This window comes from Strix uralensis, chromosome 7 (assembly GCF_047716275.1).
Source record: "Strix uralensis isolate ZFMK-TIS-50842 chromosome 7, bStrUra1, whole genome shotgun sequence".
Taxonomy (NCBI): Eukaryota; Metazoa; Chordata; class Aves; order Strigiformes; family Strigidae; genus Strix; species Strix uralensis.
Genome location: NC_133978.1, coordinates 27,556,068 through 27,576,106, shown reverse-complemented (window position 1 = coordinate 27,576,106; position 20,039 = coordinate 27,556,068). Strand labels below are relative to the sequence as shown.

General features: G+C 40.3%; 1 protein-coding gene across 7 annotated transcripts in view; it reads left to right on the top strand.

Annotated features, from left to right (window-relative positions):
* Nucleotides 1-20,039, top strand: part of BTRC (beta-transducin repeat containing E3 ubiquitin protein ligase) — a 118,787-nt gene that overhangs the window by 93,062 nt on the left and 5,686 nt on the right. For 6 of the 7 annotated variants that reach the window (XM_074875152.1, XM_074875147.1, XM_074875150.1 and 3 more), the window contains 7 exons: nt 1,331-1,562; nt 6,180-6,366; nt 10,753-10,849; nt 11,657-11,794; nt 12,259-12,377; nt 14,750-14,999; nt 15,683-15,801. In XM_074875152.1, coding sequence (XP_074731253.1) covers nt 1,331-1,562; nt 6,180-6,366; nt 10,753-10,849; nt 11,657-11,794; nt 12,259-12,377; nt 14,750-14,999; nt 15,683-15,801 — 1,142 coding nt within the window. Of the gene's footprint in view, nt 1-1,330; nt 1,563-6,179; nt 6,367-10,752; nt 10,850-11,656; nt 11,795-12,258; nt 12,378-14,749; nt 15,000-15,682; nt 15,802-19,558; nt 20,037-20,039 lie in introns of those variants that run through there. The other variant, XM_074875153.1, reaches the window with a different exon arrangement.

Sequence of the window (20,039 nt, the reverse complement as noted above, 5' to 3'; positions counted from 1 at the left end):
ATTAGTTGAGTAGATTTTCAAATTATGAGGTTTTTGTGTTCCAAAGTCAGGATTTCTGTCAGGGTTGGGGGGATGTTGAAGTACAGGAATTATTTACTCCTGAGAAATGAGAAGTTCTTGCACTCCAAACACAGGTTTGGTAACTAGATTTTGTGGTCTCTAAATAGCCCACTGTTTTGGCACATGTTGAAAAAAGGCTTTTTTGTTGTTTTGTGTTTTTTTGGGTTTTTTCCTGTAAAATCAGTTAATCCATGCATTTCTTTTAGATCATTAGATATCTTTGCAGAGAGATTTAGATACTTGTTTTTTCCCTTAAAGTTAATAAAGTCTCCTGGTGAGGTTGATGCCTGGAATTATCATCATAGATAATGCCATAGAAATATGGCATCCCTATATCAATGTTTTATATATTCTGATATCTGTAATTTGTTTTTAATTATTTGATAATTAATAGAGGACCTCTAAAAACAATGTAATAATATTGACTGTTATTATAATGCTGTCTGGCTGTGCAATGAAAGAGAGAAAATCACATGTTTTCAGCATTTAATGCAAACTATTTAACCAGTATGGGAAAAAAATAGTTCCCCAGCAAACAGTTAATCTTACTTGGACAAAGGATATTCTTGCAATGCAAAATGTGTACTTTTCTTCCAGTTAAATTGTTTAGAAAGCAGAAATTATATCTTGCTATCAAGTAGTAAATTGAAATGTCAGTGTTTTGTTTTGTCCCTGAAACTCTTCTTTGAGCTGAGTCCTCCTGACAAGATATTAACAGTGCTCAGGAAGTTGAAAATCTTTTATTCTATGAAAGAAGTATGTACCAAATATCAGGGTGTGTTTTAGCTGGCTTTGCTCTCAAGGTATAATTTTATACTCAAAAGAAGTATTATCAGGTTTTTTCTCATCCATTTCCTGCATTCCCTATGAATTTTAGCAGCAGTCCATTCTTTAGGAAAAAAAAAACAGAACACAAATGCAGTTTTCTGTTGGTGCATTGGAGTAACTGGTAACTGTAGATTAGGAATCCAAATGCATTTTACTGTCTGCACGGTGTAAGTAAAATAGTGTTTATGTTAAATTGCCACTCAGGGTTTCCCATCTTGTGTGCAGCTCTGGCATGAGCCAGTGCATTGTCCTGCAGGGGTTACAGTTTGTGGTGGCTGCGCTCCGACTGACAGCACCAAGTGGGATACATGGTCTCAGCCAACTTCATGTATCAGAGCACTTTTTTTCCTTCTATTTTCTTCCCCCTAAAAAAAATTATAAAACCACTTGAGCTTCTTTTCATATGTGTGATTTAGGTTGTTTCTCTCCTTCCTGTTTACAGACAAAACTTGCCAATGGCACTTCCAGTATGATTGTGCCCAAGCAGAGAAAACTGTCTGCAAGCTATGAGAAGGAGAAGGAACTCTGCGTCAAGTATTTTGAACAGTGGTCCGAGTCTGACCAGGTGGAGTTTGTGGAGCACCTCATCTCCCAGATGTGTCACTACCAGCATGGACATATAAACTCATACCTCAAACCCATGTTACAGCGGGACTTCATCACTGCACTGCCAGGTATTTCTGCAGGCAGAGGGAACTTGCTTTGCATCTTTGTCTTTCAGAAAACTAATCCGCTCTGGCCTACCCTGATGGAGAGGTCTCTTCTAGGGTCAGTTTGCAAAATAGATGATACCTTTTCAACAAAAAGCTCTATACCAGTATGAAATGTAGTAATATTTTATTTTGTATTCCTACCATCTCTCAAGGCATGATCTAATACCACCACGGTTTGGCTTAGGAGTAAATGATAGATCATATATGTATTGTAAGGACAGCCATTGCAAGCCACAGGGCAGGTAGTTGTACTCTTAATGCCCACAATGATGCATGAATAACGAAAATGTTTAAAATTAAAACTACTACTCTTTTTGGTTGCTCAAGCTGAGGTTTTCCCTTTTCTTAGTTAGGTTTTTTTGTCTCTCTTTCCTAGTAAAATACCTTCCTGAAGCCATCACTATGATTATGTATTTATTGCTAATGGGGAATGGAGTACATAAGATCGAAGGATGGAAATGTTCTATTTTTCACACCTCTGTAGTGCTTTCCATTGAGAATATTATCCCAGCTGTTCTCAGATGTGACATTGTGTGTATCTCACAGAATGCACGCATAAAGTAGGGTGTGTGAAGTTTTGTATTGGCCCTGTCTTATAGATAGGAAAACTGAGGCAGCGGGAGATAAAATATGTACAGCAATAGAGTTTCAGAACCAGACAGAAATTCCTGGCTCTTTGGTCTTTTTTTCAGATCATTAGATCATACCGCTGTAGATAGATAGGTAGACAGTTTATAGATTAGTATTCCCATGGCATAGGTCCTTGGTTTGAGATGGACCTGAGCAAGAAGTGCTACAGGTTTTATCTCTAAATAGCTAGTTGAAGAGAGGAGTTTCTTGCCAAGAGCTTGTTCTGTGAATACCTTTGGAGAATTGCTGGACTCCAACTATTTGTTCAATCCAGTCCTTTGATCATTCTTCAGATGGGATTTCTCAATGTGAAATTTAAGTTCTAGGGTTAAAAGACAGAAAAAAACATGTTTAACACTGAATTGTACAAAGCATAAAGGCACTGCAGGAGTTTTGTTATGAAGTTAAATACATAGACTCACTGGATTTTTAAGCTCATTGTGCCCAGTAATCAAATGGCTTGTTGTAGCATTAAAAAAAAAAAAAAATCTTAGTTATGCTAAGTACCTGCTTATGTTAGTTTTTAGTACTCCATGGCAATAATCTTGTGTACTTAGAGCAGCATTATAACTTGTGGAGCTGTTCTCTTTCAGAAAAATAGAAAGTATTTTGAAAGTGCATTGGCTTCCTCACGTTTAAAGTGGAAGTATACATGTAGTTACATACACAGTTTTTCCAGGTCTTTCTCCACAAAACTCTATCAAAGCAAGCCAACTCATCTCATTTGCACTTGCTTAATTTCATCCTACAGGCCTTTTTCTGAAAATTTTGGGCAAATGTTAGAAATATTTTCAGAGGCATTCAAAATTTCCTAACCATACCCTGTTTGTTAGTGGTCTTTTCACAGTTACCCAGGAAGCAGTTAATTTTACTATCTTAGACTGCAGAACAGATAGGAATCAGGCAGCTAGTATGTGAGTATTTGAATAGTTATAGGAACTGTGTGCTTAAATAATGTATGTGCATCAGTTTGCATATTTGCAAAGTGCTAATGTCCTAGGGAATATAGCTCTAAGGGAGAAAACTAATGACAAGGAGATACACTGACACAGACTCCGCAGGCTGTGCAGGATGTCCTGAGTATAGGCAAGTTTCTAATGAGGGGAATGGGAAAGTGGAAGGTAAGAAACTGCCTAGGAAAGGGTGATGAACCTAAAATTTTAAATTAAGTCACATAATAAAAAACCTAAACTCTTTAAGTATTTTTTAGCTTTCTGAAATTCTCAAGTGTTCAGTATTCTGTTTTCATTTTTACTCTTTCATTCTCTCTCCTGCTCTCCCCCTCGAGTAAATAAAACAAAGTTACTTCAAAATCATGAGGCATCTTATCTCTGTTCTCCTAGCACTGTCCCAAAGAATGACCAGAATTAAAGGTAGCTTTAGATCATGAGCACATTTTACTAATATAGAGTAAAATTGGCTCAGATTATTTTCCAGTACTTTGAGCAGAATTAAGGTTGTTTGAAAAATACAGCTTAACTGTGCACTTAAACTTTGTTCTGTTTCTGGAAAATAAGGTCTCTGCTTAGCATTTCCAAGCTGTTTAACATTTTTTATGAGGAAAGTCATTTTTATAAGGGTTTCATGTGTGAAATAACTGAAACATTCTTGTTGGTATGGAGAGCTGAAGGGCTAATTGTGTTTCACATCGATTTAGTAGAAACTTTTGTGAGCAGAGATTTCTCTTTTTTAAGGAAGCAATGCTTTGTTGATATATGTCTCAGTGAGTTTTGCTGTTCCTAAGAAACAAAATAATAAAATGGAGTCTGCAGCCGGGCCAAAATAGCTCTGCCCATTCACTTATCATAAATGTGAGGAGGAGAGGCCAAAACATTAGTATTCCTTCTCTGCAAAGGGTCTAGGATCAATGGCAAAGGATGACTTACAGCCATGGAAGCAGTTACACCACCTCATTGCAGCAAGATCTAAAGTGTAACTACTGATGATCCAGAAGGGGCCAGAGGGTCAGAGGCAGATTACTGTGCTCAGTTTATGCAGTGTAGCCCTGCTTCCTAAAGCCACTGGTTGTTCCCTGTATAAAATAATTTCTTGCTGTGATGCTGCTGACGTAAAGCCACCCGTATGGATGGTACACGGACAGGTATTTGTAAATGTCCAGGTAGGTCTGTAAATGTCTGTGGGCTCATTGGAAGCAACATAGACTGGGGAAGAAAATACGCCATTTCCACCCAGTGGAGAGAGTTCAGGGCTGCAGGTGTCAGGGTAGGGAAGCAGGGGGACACGATGTGTATATCTGCCCTACCAAATTGTGGAATTCCTGCAAATTCTGGTTCACGTTCACTAAAACATTGTCTCTCTCTTTTCTCAAATGGCTGTAGAGTCAATCTAAATTTACAAACACTCTTTTTTTTTTCTTTTTTTAAAAGAATTTTATAGAGTGGCTGTATATATCTTTTCAGATTAAATACATAATAAAGGCTGCTGATGCTTTTATTTTGCAGGTTGACATCTAATTTTGCATCTATAAAGATAAGAAATGTCAGACCTCTTTCTGCACTCTGGTTGTGCATGGTATCATTCACGTGCTTTTTCTATGTGTGAATGGAAGCATAAAACACTGGGCAGAATGTCTCACCCAAAGTGTATTATAAATTTAGGATGTTTGAAAGGAGTGAGAGGAGGCATGCTGAATTTTCTCGCTTTCATGGATTGGGAGATAATTTTGAGATCTTTTGTTAATGAAAACTAAGGTTGGGCCTTTTGTGTCTTATGAACTCTAATCAGAATCAGCTGATTACACCCAATCTGGGTTTGCAGAAGTACAGACATGTGACTGTAAAAATGCACTTGCTGCTTTTTTTTTCTCTGTCACAAGCACTACTTGGTCTTTGAGACTGTTGTTTTAAAAGCAAGAGAAGACATATTTAACTCTGTCCCAAATGTGAACCAGAGGGAAGATGCACGTAATACCAATCTGCCATGCTTCCTTTTTGGTTGGTCTGAACATTATGCCTGAGGCATGATGTGGTCTCTGAAATTTGACCTGTGAAGTGAGATAATCTCTTGATGGCATGTCTCACTTGTGAATTAAACAGCTTCCAAGAGAAGTTGTATTTATGCAGCATGTCATTTAAAAGGCATCTTATTTTCCTGAAGTCCTGCTGGTGATTAAATTTGAGTGGGTAAGGGCACATTTTACTGAATACATCCATCCAGTTAAGAAACATAGCATAACTTTCCCTGGCCCCCAGTTACGCAGACGTTACATTGGGCTGCTTGGTGCTAACCAGGCAATTGCTTTACATTTCACTCCAGCCATGTTGAAACAAAGCCAGTCCTGGTATTCACGCTGGAAAATATTTGCAAATTATACCATTTTGGTGTGCATATTTTTCCTCCACCCACTAAAATAAAATGGAATTAGCAAACCTGCTTCACTTTCTTCTTACACAGCCTCTCCTTCCCTCTCGACTTCCCTGTACATCTGCATATCTTTCCCTCCCCCATGTCTAAAGGTACCACTACCCTTCAGGGCACACATTGGGAATATATATTTTTTTCTTCATTACGTTTAAAAGCTACTGCTTTAGCAAAAACAGCTTTTGAGCCGTTGGAACATGAGAACAGCTGTAGCAGTGAGATGAGAAATGGTCCTAATATAGAGAGATTTTGGGGGCTGCGTCGCTGAGTTGGAAATGCCATCCATAGAATATCCCCCTAGTGCTAAAACCCATCGAAATAGATTGGAATGACTTCTTGGATTCTTTATTATTTTTAATGACTTCTTGTGTTATATCCAAAGGAAGTTGGAGAACGCTGTTCACTCCTGAACTTAACCGCAAATGCTCTTCTGTGCATTTGGTCCAGCTCTGCATGCAGAAGAGGAGATGGAAAGAGAGGGTATCTTTGTGCTAGCAAGAGGAGTTGTTTTAAACTCCATGTCTCCCCAGCAAATAATCTTTTTTTTTTTTTTTTTCCCTCCCCCAGCTCGGGGATTGGATCACATTGCTGAGAACATTCTGTCATACCTGGATGCCAAATCATTGTGTGCTGCTGAGCTGGTGTGCAAGGAGTGGTACCGGGTGACATCGGATGGCATGCTGTGGAAGAAGCTCATCGAGAGAATGGTCAGGACAGACTCCCTGTGGAGGGGGTTGTCAGAGAGGAGAGGATGGTGAGGAAACTGCATCTTCAGCTCTTTTTACCCCGTTTAGGACTGTAGGTGCTGTGTGTTTCAAACCACGTTTGAAGAGGGTTATTTAGCACCTTAAAACATCATGTCAGTTCCAAACCTGACAGTTGCTTAAATCAAAATTTGGGGGTTGAGGAGTTAGGACGTTATTTGGCTATGCAGGCAATGTGGGGGCTTTTTCCTCACCTTCCTCATCCGATCATGCTCTTATCCCACTGTGACAAGTGAGATATACAGACTGAGATTTTTATGCCCAGCTGTCATTTGGTTCAAATTAAGAAGCTGTGTATGCCCCAGGGGAACACTAAACTAGTCAGCAGTTCAGAGCAGAAGAGCTTTTTTAGGGGTGGCAGTGGGGCAGCATGTGCTATGAATTAGTTGTTTCCTGATAGGTCTGTTTGTTTTCCTCAGCAGATTTTCACTATTAGATATCTGTTTAATTTTCAAACTGGAAGCTGAGGGTAGGTACCACGGAGAATAGGGGACTTTAGAAATGCAGATAGATTAGTTAATAATCATCTGGAATAGCCTTACTACAATGTGGGTCTCACTCAAGTTTGAAGCTGCTCTGTTAACATTTCATTAGAACTTTCCCTCTCAGGGGTATGTCCTTTAATACATAATTTTCTTTTCCAAGGGTGTCCCTAGGATGTTGGCAGAAAGGAAGCTGGGTATGAATATTTCATAAACAAGATAAAAGTGACAGCTCAGGCATTTTGGTTGCTATTAAAAAGAAAAAGATACAGAGTTGCAAACAAAGACTCCTGTTTTATGGTTAATTTTGTTATACAGTTTGTCTCAGGAAGTAAAGGCGAGTAAATCAGGATTATGAAACATCCTTTAAAAATAAATACTATTTTGATCTGCCTCCAATAGTGTAATGTTTATAAAGAGTGTAAAATAAACACAAGCATGGCAGTGGTAACTTTTGCATTCCTTTTAGTGCCTTGTTCTCTCCAGGCTATTTTTGTTCTGTATTGTTGAGGTCAGAGTAAGTCCGAAGAGGACTTCAAGAGGTTATTTAGTCCCTCCTTTTCCCTAGAGGCAGAGCCAGGTTTCTCTTTAGTCATCCCAGATGTTTGTCTAATTTGTTCTTAAAAAACCTTCACTGGTGGAGATTCCCTAGGCCTTGCCTGGGCAAGGAATTCCCTGTTTCACTAACTTTAGTGTTAGAAAGATTTTCCTAAAATCTAGGCTGTCTTCCTAGCTACGGTTTGGTATGTTATATTTATCCTACACAGATACAGAGGACAGTTTCTCATTCTCCTTTTTGCAGTAATCTTTTCTATGTTGGAAGATGATCATGTTTCCTACATTTTGGATGCACTAACCTGCCATAATTCTGTGTTGTCTTGTCCTCTTGTCATTCTTGGTTTTTTCCCCAATTACTCTACTCCATTCTTGGAGGATGGTGTAATCAGCTGGGTGTCTTACTTCTGCCATCACCAGAGTTTGGTGGTGTGTGAAGCATTGCTTTGCGTGTTGTATGGAGGACGCTTCGTTTTATGCTTTCCAGTAGAACATGTGCTTTTTTTTTTTTTTAACAGTGGTATAAGAATGTTATAAAATTAATTACCCTTTTTGTGGAAGTTCTACTTAGCCATTATTCCTCATCTTGCATGTTTATGTGAACTTGGCACTTGCCCTTATTGAATTAGATTCTATTTATTGCTTGATATTTCTCCATTTTGTCATGAGCATTATGAGTTTAATCTTGTCCTCCAAAGTGCTTGTAGCTTCTCCCAGCTTTAGTATCATTGGCCAGGTAATAAATGCGCTCCCTGTTCCATTCTTTGTCATTAATGAAGATGCTCAGTAATGACACATCTAGGACAAGATCCCAGTTGCCATCCTGTTTGACAGTGCACCATTGGTAAACTCTGCTTTCCAGCCATTTGTGTGTCTACCCTTGAGCTCTTCCAAGATCATACTTCTCCTGCTAAGTCATGAGAAGAAATAAGGTCAGTTTGACATGGCGTATTCTGGGTTGATCAGTGTTGCCTGTTGTTTGTCACCTTGTCATCTTCTAGGCGCTCATCTGATTTTGTGCTCTAGAACTGCTAAGCTGTCAAAAGTTGAGCTGGTCAGTCCACCATTCCCTTGGTGGACCTTCTTCCCTTTTTTTTTAAAATGCAAGAGCTCTATTTGTCTTTTCCTGTTCTGTGGAACTTTACCTATTCTCTACATCTTGTCAGAGATCATAGCTTATAGTTCTCAAGTTACTCCCTCCAGATTTTAGAAATAACGTTAGCACCAATTACTAGTCATACAGACATGTGACAATTCTAAAAAACAGTTGCAAAATCCTGCTTCTCGTCTCAAAGGACAGTCACACCCTTGTTACTGCACCTCTTCTTCAGGTTTACACTGTCTCCTGGAGGTTGCTTTGATACAACAGGAGCAGGTTGTGCCCTGTCTTTCAGATTGCCCTCTGATGAGCTCTAGAAGACAAAACTGCAGGCATGGTGGGGTGGTTAAGAGAGGCAGACAAGAAATATCCAGTGTAATTGCATCTCTGACATACAGAGCTTTATAGCTTGTAATCAATGCTAACGCTGTGCATGGCACAAGGAGGTGACTAACTGGACAGTTCAGAATGATAGATGACTGGTGTTATTTGCTTACAGCTCCTCACTTTGCACATGGGCTGCCTGATTTCAGCATTTGCAGCTCATAGTTTACAACAGAAACACCCAGTTCTGCAGCACGGTGGCCTTCACTGACAGCTTGTCTGTGAGCGGTTAGGGTTACACAGATTTAGAGAAATATAAAACAGAAGCCCAAAGTCTGGGCACGATTGTGTCTATCTGAATACTTGATGCAATTGGCTGGTCATCAAAACCTGCAAACAATAATTCCTTTTATCCCAGAGCCACAGCACAACGGCCACTGGGATGCTGTAGGAATTCCAAGCAATGCTTTAGCTGAACTGTAAACAACTGACTTTACATGCAGCAAGGCAAGTGTTATAGGTAGCAACAAGACCTTGTATCAGATCAGCTAGTAAAGCTGGAAAGAATAGGCAGGTTTTCAGGCTTGTATACAGACTGACGTAGACCTACCCCAAGCCTTGCAGGATGTGTCCTAGGTATTCTGTGTATCTCCAAGTGTTTTTTGTCTCCCTGGCCCAATAATTTTAATTTTCTTGTATGCACTTCTAGACTGGATCACAGTAAATAGGCAACCATCTAGTTAGAGGTTTGCCTGCATTCATGTGTCCCTTCTTCACGTGTGTTTGTCCCCATATGAGTGGCTGCTGGTCACTGTATTTGAAGACTCAGATGATTGCTCTGTCCAAGCACCTTTTTCTCAAGTTGTACTTAAAATACTTTATTTAAAGAATTATCAAAAGGCCTTTTCTTGAGCATTTGTTATTTTGTTTGTTCAGTCCTGTAGTTCACTACCGCTGTATAACCTGAAAATTTCAGTTCATTGTTGTGATTTCCCTAGTTCACGTACATCAGGGCAGCTGATGTACGGTCTCAAATGAGTTTCAAGGTGTATATAGATACTGTATGGAAAGGACAAGAAAGAAATGTGCAAGGAAGTATTGAACAATTAATTATGCCATAATGGAGTAAAGGAGGGAGAAGTGGAGAGCTGGCCCAGTGTAAACTCTGTGCCTCTGATGCCAGGATTACACTCGGAGGCATTTGTGCCTCTCTCCATTTTGTGAGGCATGTTGCCAGGCAGAACAGCAGTTAGTACGCCCATGGTGGGGTTTACTAGCTTCCACACCGTGTTTGGTGGCTTCTTAACTTCAGGATGAGGAATTAAAGTTTTTTACACAGCAGGTAGTGATTGCCGTTTACGGATTTTTTTTGTAGCAAAAATCTAGCTTGGGATATGAGTATTCCAAATCAGTGTTGAAATGAGGGAGGCACTACAGATGAAGTGTTGCTTACCAAAATATAGTAGTAGCAGTAAAATGTCCATGTACCAAAACTGATACTGTTCCTGCTAATGCAGATAAAAGCTAGCCTTGAATGCATAGTGAGTTTGAGGGTTCCTTATCTTCTTTTATTTTCTTTATACACTTTATTTTAAAGGTGACCTCTGATACGGGTATGTGTATTGCAGGCATGAGCCATTCTCACCTCCTATTGAGTTGAGTGGGTTCGCATCCATAATAGATAATATATTTCCCTCCCCTGAGTGACTAGGCACATATTTTTCGTGTGTATTTCAGTGTCAAAATGCAATCAAACAAACAAGGAACCACCTCATCTTACTGAGTAAATTAAGTCTGAATATGAATCTGTCTGTGCTTTTCAACAGTGGTTCCCCATTTGTAAAATGCCAGGAGGTTCTTTCTCCAAAATGCTGAAACATGATTTGCGTTCAGTGTGAGTGTTTTTTGTCTTCCAGGGGACAATATCTATTTAAAAATAAACCTCCTGATGGGACTGCACCACCCAACTCCTTCTACAGAGCACTTTACCCCAAAATTATACAGGACATAGAGGTAGGAAACAGCTTCCAGATGTGGTGATGTTTGGTTGCAGTTTTTTTAAATCTCCCTGATTTATCTGTGATGTTGAAATTCTGACAGTATTTTGTTCTAATTAAATATTTCATTAGATCTGATGTGTCTGTATTTGTCTGGAGTTTGTAGTTCTGGGATAGTTATGTAAGGTCCAAAGCTTCACTGCTCCTTTAGGCAGAAGATGAGTTGGATTGTTCAGTGAGCTGTTTGCAGATGGGAGTCTTTCTACACCTTGCACGTCAGATGTCACAGCAGCACTGTTTGCTCCACCCAGTGCAGATGAGACCTAATAAGATGTTATGGGGAGACAGGAACTGAGCCAGGAAGAAAAGTGCATTGCTAAAGATATCCTAAGACCCAGGGATCTAGTGTGAACAAAATGCCATGTTCTGGTAGTTTCCTAATGGGAAAAGCAGTGCTCAGACACTGTTGTGACAAGTTTGTACAAGCACTTAGCTAGAGCTCAGCTGAGACTTTCTCTTCAGTTTAGTCGTTGAGTCACAAGGGGTTAAAAGTTCGCAATAGAAAAAAGCTTTTAGGTCACTTCTCCTTCACCATTCTGGATAACACAGAGGAGTTTAGCCACGATATGTTTTCCAAGCTTTTGTCTGTTTAATTGGTTTTATTATGTCTGTTACTTCTTCTAGAAGGCAGTTATATCATTATATGGGCCTGACGCAGGACAAAGTGTGAAGAAAAGTATCTGCTGTCTTAGACAAACAAAAAAAGGGGAGATATTTCTGTTCTTTATTTTTACTTCTCTTTTGTCTCCTGTTTCTCCTCAAGACAATAGAGTCAAACTGGCGGTGTGGAAGGCACAGTTTACAGAGGATCCACTGCCGAAGCGAGACAAGCAAAGGGGTTTATTGTTTACAGTATGATGATCAGAAGATAGTAAGTGGCCTACGAGACAATACTATTAAGGTGAGAATGCTCCAAAATGGCATACTAATGGCATGCAGTGTCTGTGCCATAAATAAGTGTCCTAATTTCAGTGACACCTACTCAATCTCTTGTTAGTAACCTAGCCTTCTCCTTCCCTCACCTCACACCTGCACAGCGTGTATGCCTCTTTTGTCTGGCAAGAAAGACCCTGTTTCGTTACAAACAGTTCGCTAGCAGAGTTTTTGTCCATTAGTAATTAAAGACTACGTAATTACTGTACCCTGATGAGAAGGGTAAAACCAATGTTCATAGTAAAGCCAGTAATATCAAAGATGTTAATGTATTGCACCAAAGAGCCTGCAGAAGACTGTACAGATGCCACTAAAGATGTTCTAACTGCACTCTGGATCATGTGTTGTAGTAAAAAACAGACCAGTCAAACCAGTAAGTACTGAAAGATGAAAACCTTACTGAGCTGTCTGGTTTTGAATGTTTTCTCTTAGATCTGGGATAAGAATACATTGGAATGCAAGCGCATTCTCACCGGACACACGGGTTCTGTCCTGTGCCTCCAGTACGATGAACGGGTGATCATTACTGGATCTTCGGACTCAACAGTCAGGTGTGTGCTCATGATTTGGAGCTTTCTGTTTGCCTCTAAGATTTTAGCCTTGCGAGCTGCTGAAATGGCAATTTCTGAAATATGTGCTGTTCTGTTGGTTCCGTGAAGTAGTTCAGCATATTTGTTCAGGAGTGTACTCTCCTTGTTTATCAGATGTCCATGCAAATGGCTGTCAGGGAGAAATGAGAACCTAAGCAAAGGCCAGTCAAGGTCAAGATGACTTAGGAAGGCCATCTGGCATTTCACTAAGGTTTTGCATGTTTTGACAGACCCTGAGAATGTTTTAAATTCTCCCTGAGAATAACTTTTTAAAAGTTGGTTGAAGTTTTCAAAGCAAGTTTGAAGGTTTAGTCATCTATTGTCACTTAATTTTAACAAAAAATGTATGACTAGATCTCCTGTGACTTTTAATTACATTTCAGCATGGTGTTTCTTTTCATGCAGTCTTTCTAACCTTGCTTTCCTTCCAGTCCCCAGCAAAAGGCTGGACACCTCAAGTCAGCACTTGTGGTGCATGTTGTGCGAATGTGAAGTCCACTAGACATATTACAGGATCCCAGAGAGTCTAAGACCTGCAGTATAAATACATGCACATATGAGTTAGCGAATTGCAATATGAACTTGGGTGTGAAGAAGCAAGTCTGTCTTCTCCATGTTGTTATATATTCTCTTCTTGCCAGAGTACAAACAATGGCCATGCAGTGAAGTTACAGACAATAAAAAGCTGAGTCAGTGGCCTTTTCTGCTACTAGCATGTATTCCTATGGCTGCAAGCTCCTCATGGTTATCACTGTGCTTGCATGTAAACTACCACTGATGGTGGCTAATAACCATTAAATTTAGTTCTGGACATGTGATGCATGCGGTCTTGTGGTGCTGCTAGATTTTGGGGTCCTGTTATTAGTAGGAATCTGGAATTCCAGCAACACCGCCTGCCCGGAGATGTGTGGGAACTGCACTGTGCTAAACAGATCGCAAAAGGAGAGGCTGATTTCTGTAAAAAGCACTATCATCTTCCATATCAGGCCAGGCAGGCTAAATTGCAGACTGGCTACTTGCCCAGAAATACTTTGTTTCCCACTGTATCTATAAATGTTTGTGCAAACCCCAGAGGCACATAGGATGCATCACTTTTATCCTTGGGTCTCCTCAGGAAGAGGGGCTTCATCCAATAGACAGTACAGATGGGCTCTTAATGCTTCTGAGATCTCAGGGATGCGCTTGTCCAAAGAAGTCAGTAGGTCTCCAGCTCCTGTTCAGTTTGGCAACCCTGTCTGCAAACTGTTCATATGTTAATGGCTCAGGTCTTTAGTCTGTGGGTTTTTCTCCTTTGCATTTTGTATTTGGAATGTAGTTTTCTTTCTCATTTATAGTCCATAAGTTGATGAACTTCAGCCTCCATAAGTTAGGAAATAAGACATTAGAAGTCTTTCTGACATCTTGCCTTTTCTTACTGGTCACCTTGTTGGCAGAGGAAAGTTTTAACTTTTGCAATGTCTGATGTGCCTGATGATACAGCTATTTTCTGCTCTCACATAGTGTATCTGGGGTACAGGTGTGGTAGTGCCAAAAGAAATCTCTTTTTGGAGGGTAAAAGAAGTTTGCTAATGGAGTAGCCCAAAAGAAAGATTTTTAAGGCTTAAAATCTTCATTTCGAGTCCTAGAAGTTCTGTACGAAGCCTTTGTCTAACTTTCTTCTTTAATTATCTTTCAGCTGAAACAGTTGGTTCCAATAACATTAAATTGACATAAATGTTCTGTCTTAATTTGGGTATTCAGCACATTCCTGGAATGTAGCTGTGTACCAGATGCACTGCAGGGTAAATGCAATCCGTGGTGCAACTTGTGGGAATTACTTACCTTTGTTTGAAAAGCATTATCTTGTCTTCTGCTTCTGTATAAATTATCCTTTGAATTGATAGTCCTGTGAGAGAGGTCAAAAATTAAACAAGTTACTGAACTTGCTTCTCCACAGGTCGTGATTAAGTACTCATTGACTGGAAGTGGAGTGTGTGGTAGACTGACAGAACCAGAAAACATCAGTCTTTAAGGCCATCAATCTCACACCTTTCCTCAGCACTAAATTCCCTTAATTAAAGGATGCTTTTTTCCTGGCTGGGTTATTTTTATGGTGTTAACTGCATTGCAGAGTTTTTGACTGCTGGACTGTCTCAACGTATGCATAATCAACAGGTTGATATAATACATCTTTTAATGAACTATTTAGTAGATGTAGATATAACTTGTGGTATTTCCTTCTCTAATATTGCTAGAGTGTCAATTACCTCTTCCTGTCCCCCTCTTGCCCTGCAGAAAATCCACTGTACTGTTTTTTAACTCTCTTCTCTCCGGTTTGAAATTTGAAACTGCAGGGTGTGGGATGTGAATGCAGGTGAGATGCTGAATACACTGATTCACCACTGCGAAGCAGTACTGCACCTCCGCTTCAATAACGGCATGATGGTGACGTGTTCCAAAGACCGTTCCATTGCTGTGTGGGACATGGCTTCACCAACAGACATCACACTGAGGAGGGTGCTAGTAGGGCACCGAGCTGCCGTCAATGTAGTGGACTTCGATGACAAGTACATTGTATCAGCATCAGGTGACAGAACTATAAAGGTGAGGTGTTTCAGAGGCTTTTTATTTGCAGCACTGGGGTATTTAATAACCAAGAACAGTGACCAGACAGGGAAGATTATCCTTGGCAGTTATTACACAGATCTTCCTTTAGAAGATCTTCCTGCTGCTCATTTCCACTCGTCCCTTCTCTGTTGAGCTTGCACAACTTTACAGAGCTGTATGGAAAATCAGATCCAGGTACAGATGCAGTTGAAAAAGGAATTTTTTCTTCTGTGTTCTTTTTCAACTTGACCACTTCCATAATCTGTTTCAGCATCAGTCATTTGAACAGTTGTCAGAGGGCAGAATAGGGGCAAAAGTGAAGGTGAGTGGATAGGAGTCACCGAAGTGTTACTGCTATGATCCCAGTCTGCAGCATTAAAACTGAGGAAAATCAAGATCCTGTGTAGACTAAATCATAGCCTGAGAGTGCTAAAGCCTCATTCTGGAAACTGATTCTCTTATGGTGTGGCAAAAATCTTGTGTGTACAGTGACCCAAGCTGCTAACAGTTGCAGACTATAGTCACAAGTCACTGGAGGGGTAATTTTCCCAGTCTTAATGATAGCATCTTCAATTAAGAACATTCTGGATGCACCTATATATCATACAGATACCAGCTTTTGTTAGTCTCATCTTAATAATTTTGTCTCTGTGTGGTTCCCTCCCTGCTTCCTGTCACAGGTATGGAACACTAGTACCTGCGAATTTGTGCGCACCTTAAATGGCCACAAACGAGGCATTGCATGTCTGCAGTACAGAGACAGGCTAGTAGTGAGCGGCTCTTCAGATAATACTATCAGGTGAGAGACACACTCCCCGTTGCAGAGTTCTGTGCAAGCACATTGTCTCTAATTCCCTGGGATGTTCAGAGGTTAGGCAGCCGAAGTGCTCTGTACCCTTGTCATCTTTGAAAGATGCTTTCTTTGGTAAAGAACATTGGGAACTACTGCAAAGAGATATTAGAAGTCTGTTTTACTGTGTTGTCTTTCATCCTCTGTATCTCAAGAGTCCCATACTAATCAACAAGTTGCATTGCTCTGACAATTCTGGTGTATGAAGGAGCTGGCAAGTACTGCTTTTCTGTGATGTCCTCTTGTGATATTTTAATTGGGCTATGTGTCTAGTTAAAGGGGTCAGATTTGCAGTAAGAGGCATTTAATCCTCTGCAGAAATCCTCCTGGGCTCTCGCCAAACACTTCTTGTGGTACTTGGCACCTGGTTAAGTTTGGAACAGCTGGTTTAGAGCATGAAGTTCAGTTTGCTGCCTCTTGCACTTCTCCAGCTGCCCTGCTTGCAATCTGAGATTTAACTCCTTCTGGTACTGTGAGTCAGGATTTCTCCCTGCATCCTGTAGCTGCTGGTAGAGGGATGTCCTACTAATCTCAGGGTGTATGGAGCAAACTTGAGTAGTAGTGTATGTGACGTAGGGAAATGGCTCTGTGGTGCAAGCAGGAGTAAGAGCAACCTCCCTTTTGCCTTTGTTTTAAATATTTGTCTGCCTTCTGATAAAACTTGAAAGCTGGACAGTGCAAGCAGAAACCCTTCACTTTGCATGTCAGTAATAATTTCTCCTCAGTGAGAATGATTCACGCTACTGTTTGCCTGTGGACTTTGCTTGCAACGTGCTGCCTCCCTGCTTTGCGTTCTGTAGGAAAATGGTGGTCCTTTCGTTGACATCACCAGGTCATTGTGCCAGATTTTAGTGTAGGACTGTCTGAGACATGACCAAGAGAGCTGGAACTTCTGCCTCTTAATCATGGGAAAATGTATTACAGGCATTGTAGCACCACTTGCACGTGGGGAGAACTCCTGCACTTCAAATAGAAAAAAATAACCCTCTGCAACTGTACTATGAAACTTGGTCTCAGAATTAGAGTAGGGAAATAGTTAAATATTACAGCAGTTAGGGAAGGATCTAAAATATGACTTGCTAATAACAATAAATGTCAAGATAGTGATAATGCTAAAGAGGAATACAGTTACTTTTATGCTTACATTGGACAAAATCCCTAGTTGACAGATAAATTGTGCTAGAATTTCAGGAATGTTGGCAGTGAATCTTAACAGAAGTCAAGTTTGTCAGCTGTGTGAGCAGAAGGCACAAGGCTTACCTGGTCACATTGTTTTCTCCCAGCCATTAGCAGAGGGCACAAGTCAGTGGAAGGGTGATTAAGAAAGGGCAGATTACTAAGTCATCTTTGTGGGTGGTTTAGTGCTTTACATGTTTGATTTTAATCCACTGTAAAATGCCAGATGTTGTGTGTTGGCCTTTAGTGGAGGCTGCCTCATGATACAGAATTTGAAGTTCGTCATTCCTCAGTTGCAGGAAAACTTTTTTCCAAAAGATAACTCTCATTTCTAGTTTTGCAACTGCAAACATAAGGACATGTGCTGAGAAATCAATATCTTCCTTCTGTAGAGAGACCCCATGTATAAAAATTATTTAGGTTTTGGTTTAGGTGAGAACTTTCACCAGTGTAAGAGAACACAGCTACACAGGCATCACTATAATTGTGCTGATTTCCATCTGGTAGAAACTGATCCATCAAGTTTAATCCAATCACTTCAGTATCTTAGCCTCTAGGGCCAAAGTTCTTAATTGCTGCAAACAAGCATGGTAGAGAAAAAAATTTAAAAAGGGAGAATTTGGAGCAAGAAAATAGAAACAGACTACATCATCTTGGGTTAATTTTTAAAGAGTGGTTGATTTATATGTGTATATTCAACCTCCAGTGTGTGCACACGTGGGGATCTGGTACTGGACTGTTTAGACAAACAGCATTCTCTCTAGAAGATGGGGATTCAGGCTCACCTGCCTTCTGTATGTCTTCCAGCTCTGCTGGGACTTCAAATGAATTAAAGGCTGAGATATTTGCAGACCTCCCTCTACCTTCAGAAGTTCTGCCAGAGCTGTAGGAGGGAAGACTGGTAGTGGTTTTGATTGCGTATGCTTTGTAGTGAATTTTTAGTTCTCAAGCCTTAAGAGTAGTTCTCTTACTATTTAGTCTTTTGATCATTTAAAGTAGAAATTTGAGAAGGTTATCAAATCTGGAAGGTACCCTTGGCACCAATTCTGCTAGGAGGTTCTGCTCTTACATAGCAGTTATTCCTTTTCTACATGAAGGCCCATATCCCACGCGGCTAGGAACATGATATTCTCTTCTAATCTCATTCAGATTCAAACTGATCTCATTCCCTCAAACTGGGACCTGAAAATACAGGTCTGAATTAGTGTGAAGCGGCCTCCTAGGGCTGCTGGCAATCTCAGGATTGATGGCAAGGAATGGAAACACATGGCACAAAAGTTCCTGGCACAAGATTGCTCTTCAAACCTTTCTGCACCAGTTCATTTCTGGCATTGTCCATCCTGTTTACAGTCCCCGAGAGACTTAATGCTCTCTGACCAGCCAGAGTGCCTTTGGCTGACCTTTGCCATGGAGTTGCTTGCTCTGACCTTGACTGGTGTGCTGGTACTTATGTGAAAACTATTGGGATCTTCACAGATCCCTGAAAGATCAACTTCATGGATCAAAGAATAGCCTTGTGCTCCTCGTTGGCCTCAAACGTGTGCATAGAGAAATCCTTTCCCAGTGACGAAAGAGTTCCGTTCATTCCTCTGTTGTCCAAAGTGAGAGCAGGTTGTCGTGGCAGGACAGCTGCAACCATTATCCACCAACCTTGGGCAGAGATCCACTGGATCTGGATTATTCCCCAGGGGACCTCAGGAGTAAAATATGTGGGGACAGTTTCTCTCTTTGTCTGTCTCTCAAAGAAAAGTGACCTGACCCTTCAGCAGCTGTGTTGCTTCAAGATGTGTCATCCTGAGAAATTCCACAAACCACCCATATTTCTCACTACTGTGAAGTTCATGTTGGTCTGAACATTAATTGATGACCATTTAAGGACATTTGTGACTGCTACTTTCAGCTGTGTGTCATGGAGCCGCAGCAGGTACTGCTATTAAAAGATTCCTCTATGAGCAGAGTCCATCTCAGCCAGAGGTGTAACACCTCTAGATCATACATGTCAAAGAATTTCAGTTCTTGTAGGCAAATAATCTTTTTTTATCCATGGTAATTGGGAGTCATGTCAAAGAGCTGACAGAAGTATGGAAAGCAAATAGACTTGCTTCGTAACTGTTTCAAGCATTTCTTAAATATTTTTCAAGGTAGTGTGCAAGTGTAAATGTATTTTAATTTATTCTCCATGCTAAGAATCCTTCACAAACCCCAAAACTCTGGGATATTTACAGTTGAGAGAATAACACATTGCTGGGTCTCTTACTGGGATAGAGTGTACTGGTTTTGGTGCCAGAACTTTTTTTAAATATTGGATTATTAGAAACAGCAGAGAGCCACAGGAGTTATTTGAGAGCAAGAAGAAAGTGCATTACAATAAACACAGAGTGCCCATTTTACCTTATGCATAAGGTGCCTAGATTACAGAGTAAACATATCTTCAGTGGGCGAAATGACAAATAAAAAGGGTTTGTTAATTCTTGTACCTTTCACCACTGTATTGATGTCTTAATTTGTCTGATGGTAATCTCCAAATCAGAAATAGGCGTGTAGGGGTACGGAAAGGGGCGCCTGCCCTGTGAAGGTGATCATACCAATTGGAACAAACTGCCAGGGGGATTGGTAAGTCTCCCTCTCTTAATGTCTCAAAATCAAGGCAGGATACTTCTATGAAAAACCAATTTCAGTAAAATAAAATTATGAGGCTCACTGTGAAGATGAGGGGATATCTCTGGGAGATGTCCTGTGTTACTAGAGCAGTAGATACTAGACACAACTGGTCTTAAAATTTTTGGATCTCTGACTCATTTCCCATGTGATACTGTAACATAACAGGGTCATGTTGAAAAGCATGCATCCGCTTAACAGCAGAAAAAGGAGTGATGAATGTAGTTTGTTTCTTCTTTGTTGTTCCATCATAATCTTTATTTCCAAGTTTCCATTAGCTACAAGCAAAGACTAAATGTTTAGTTGCAATGATCAGATATTAAAAAATTCTTAGTGCTTCTTTGTACTCTCTT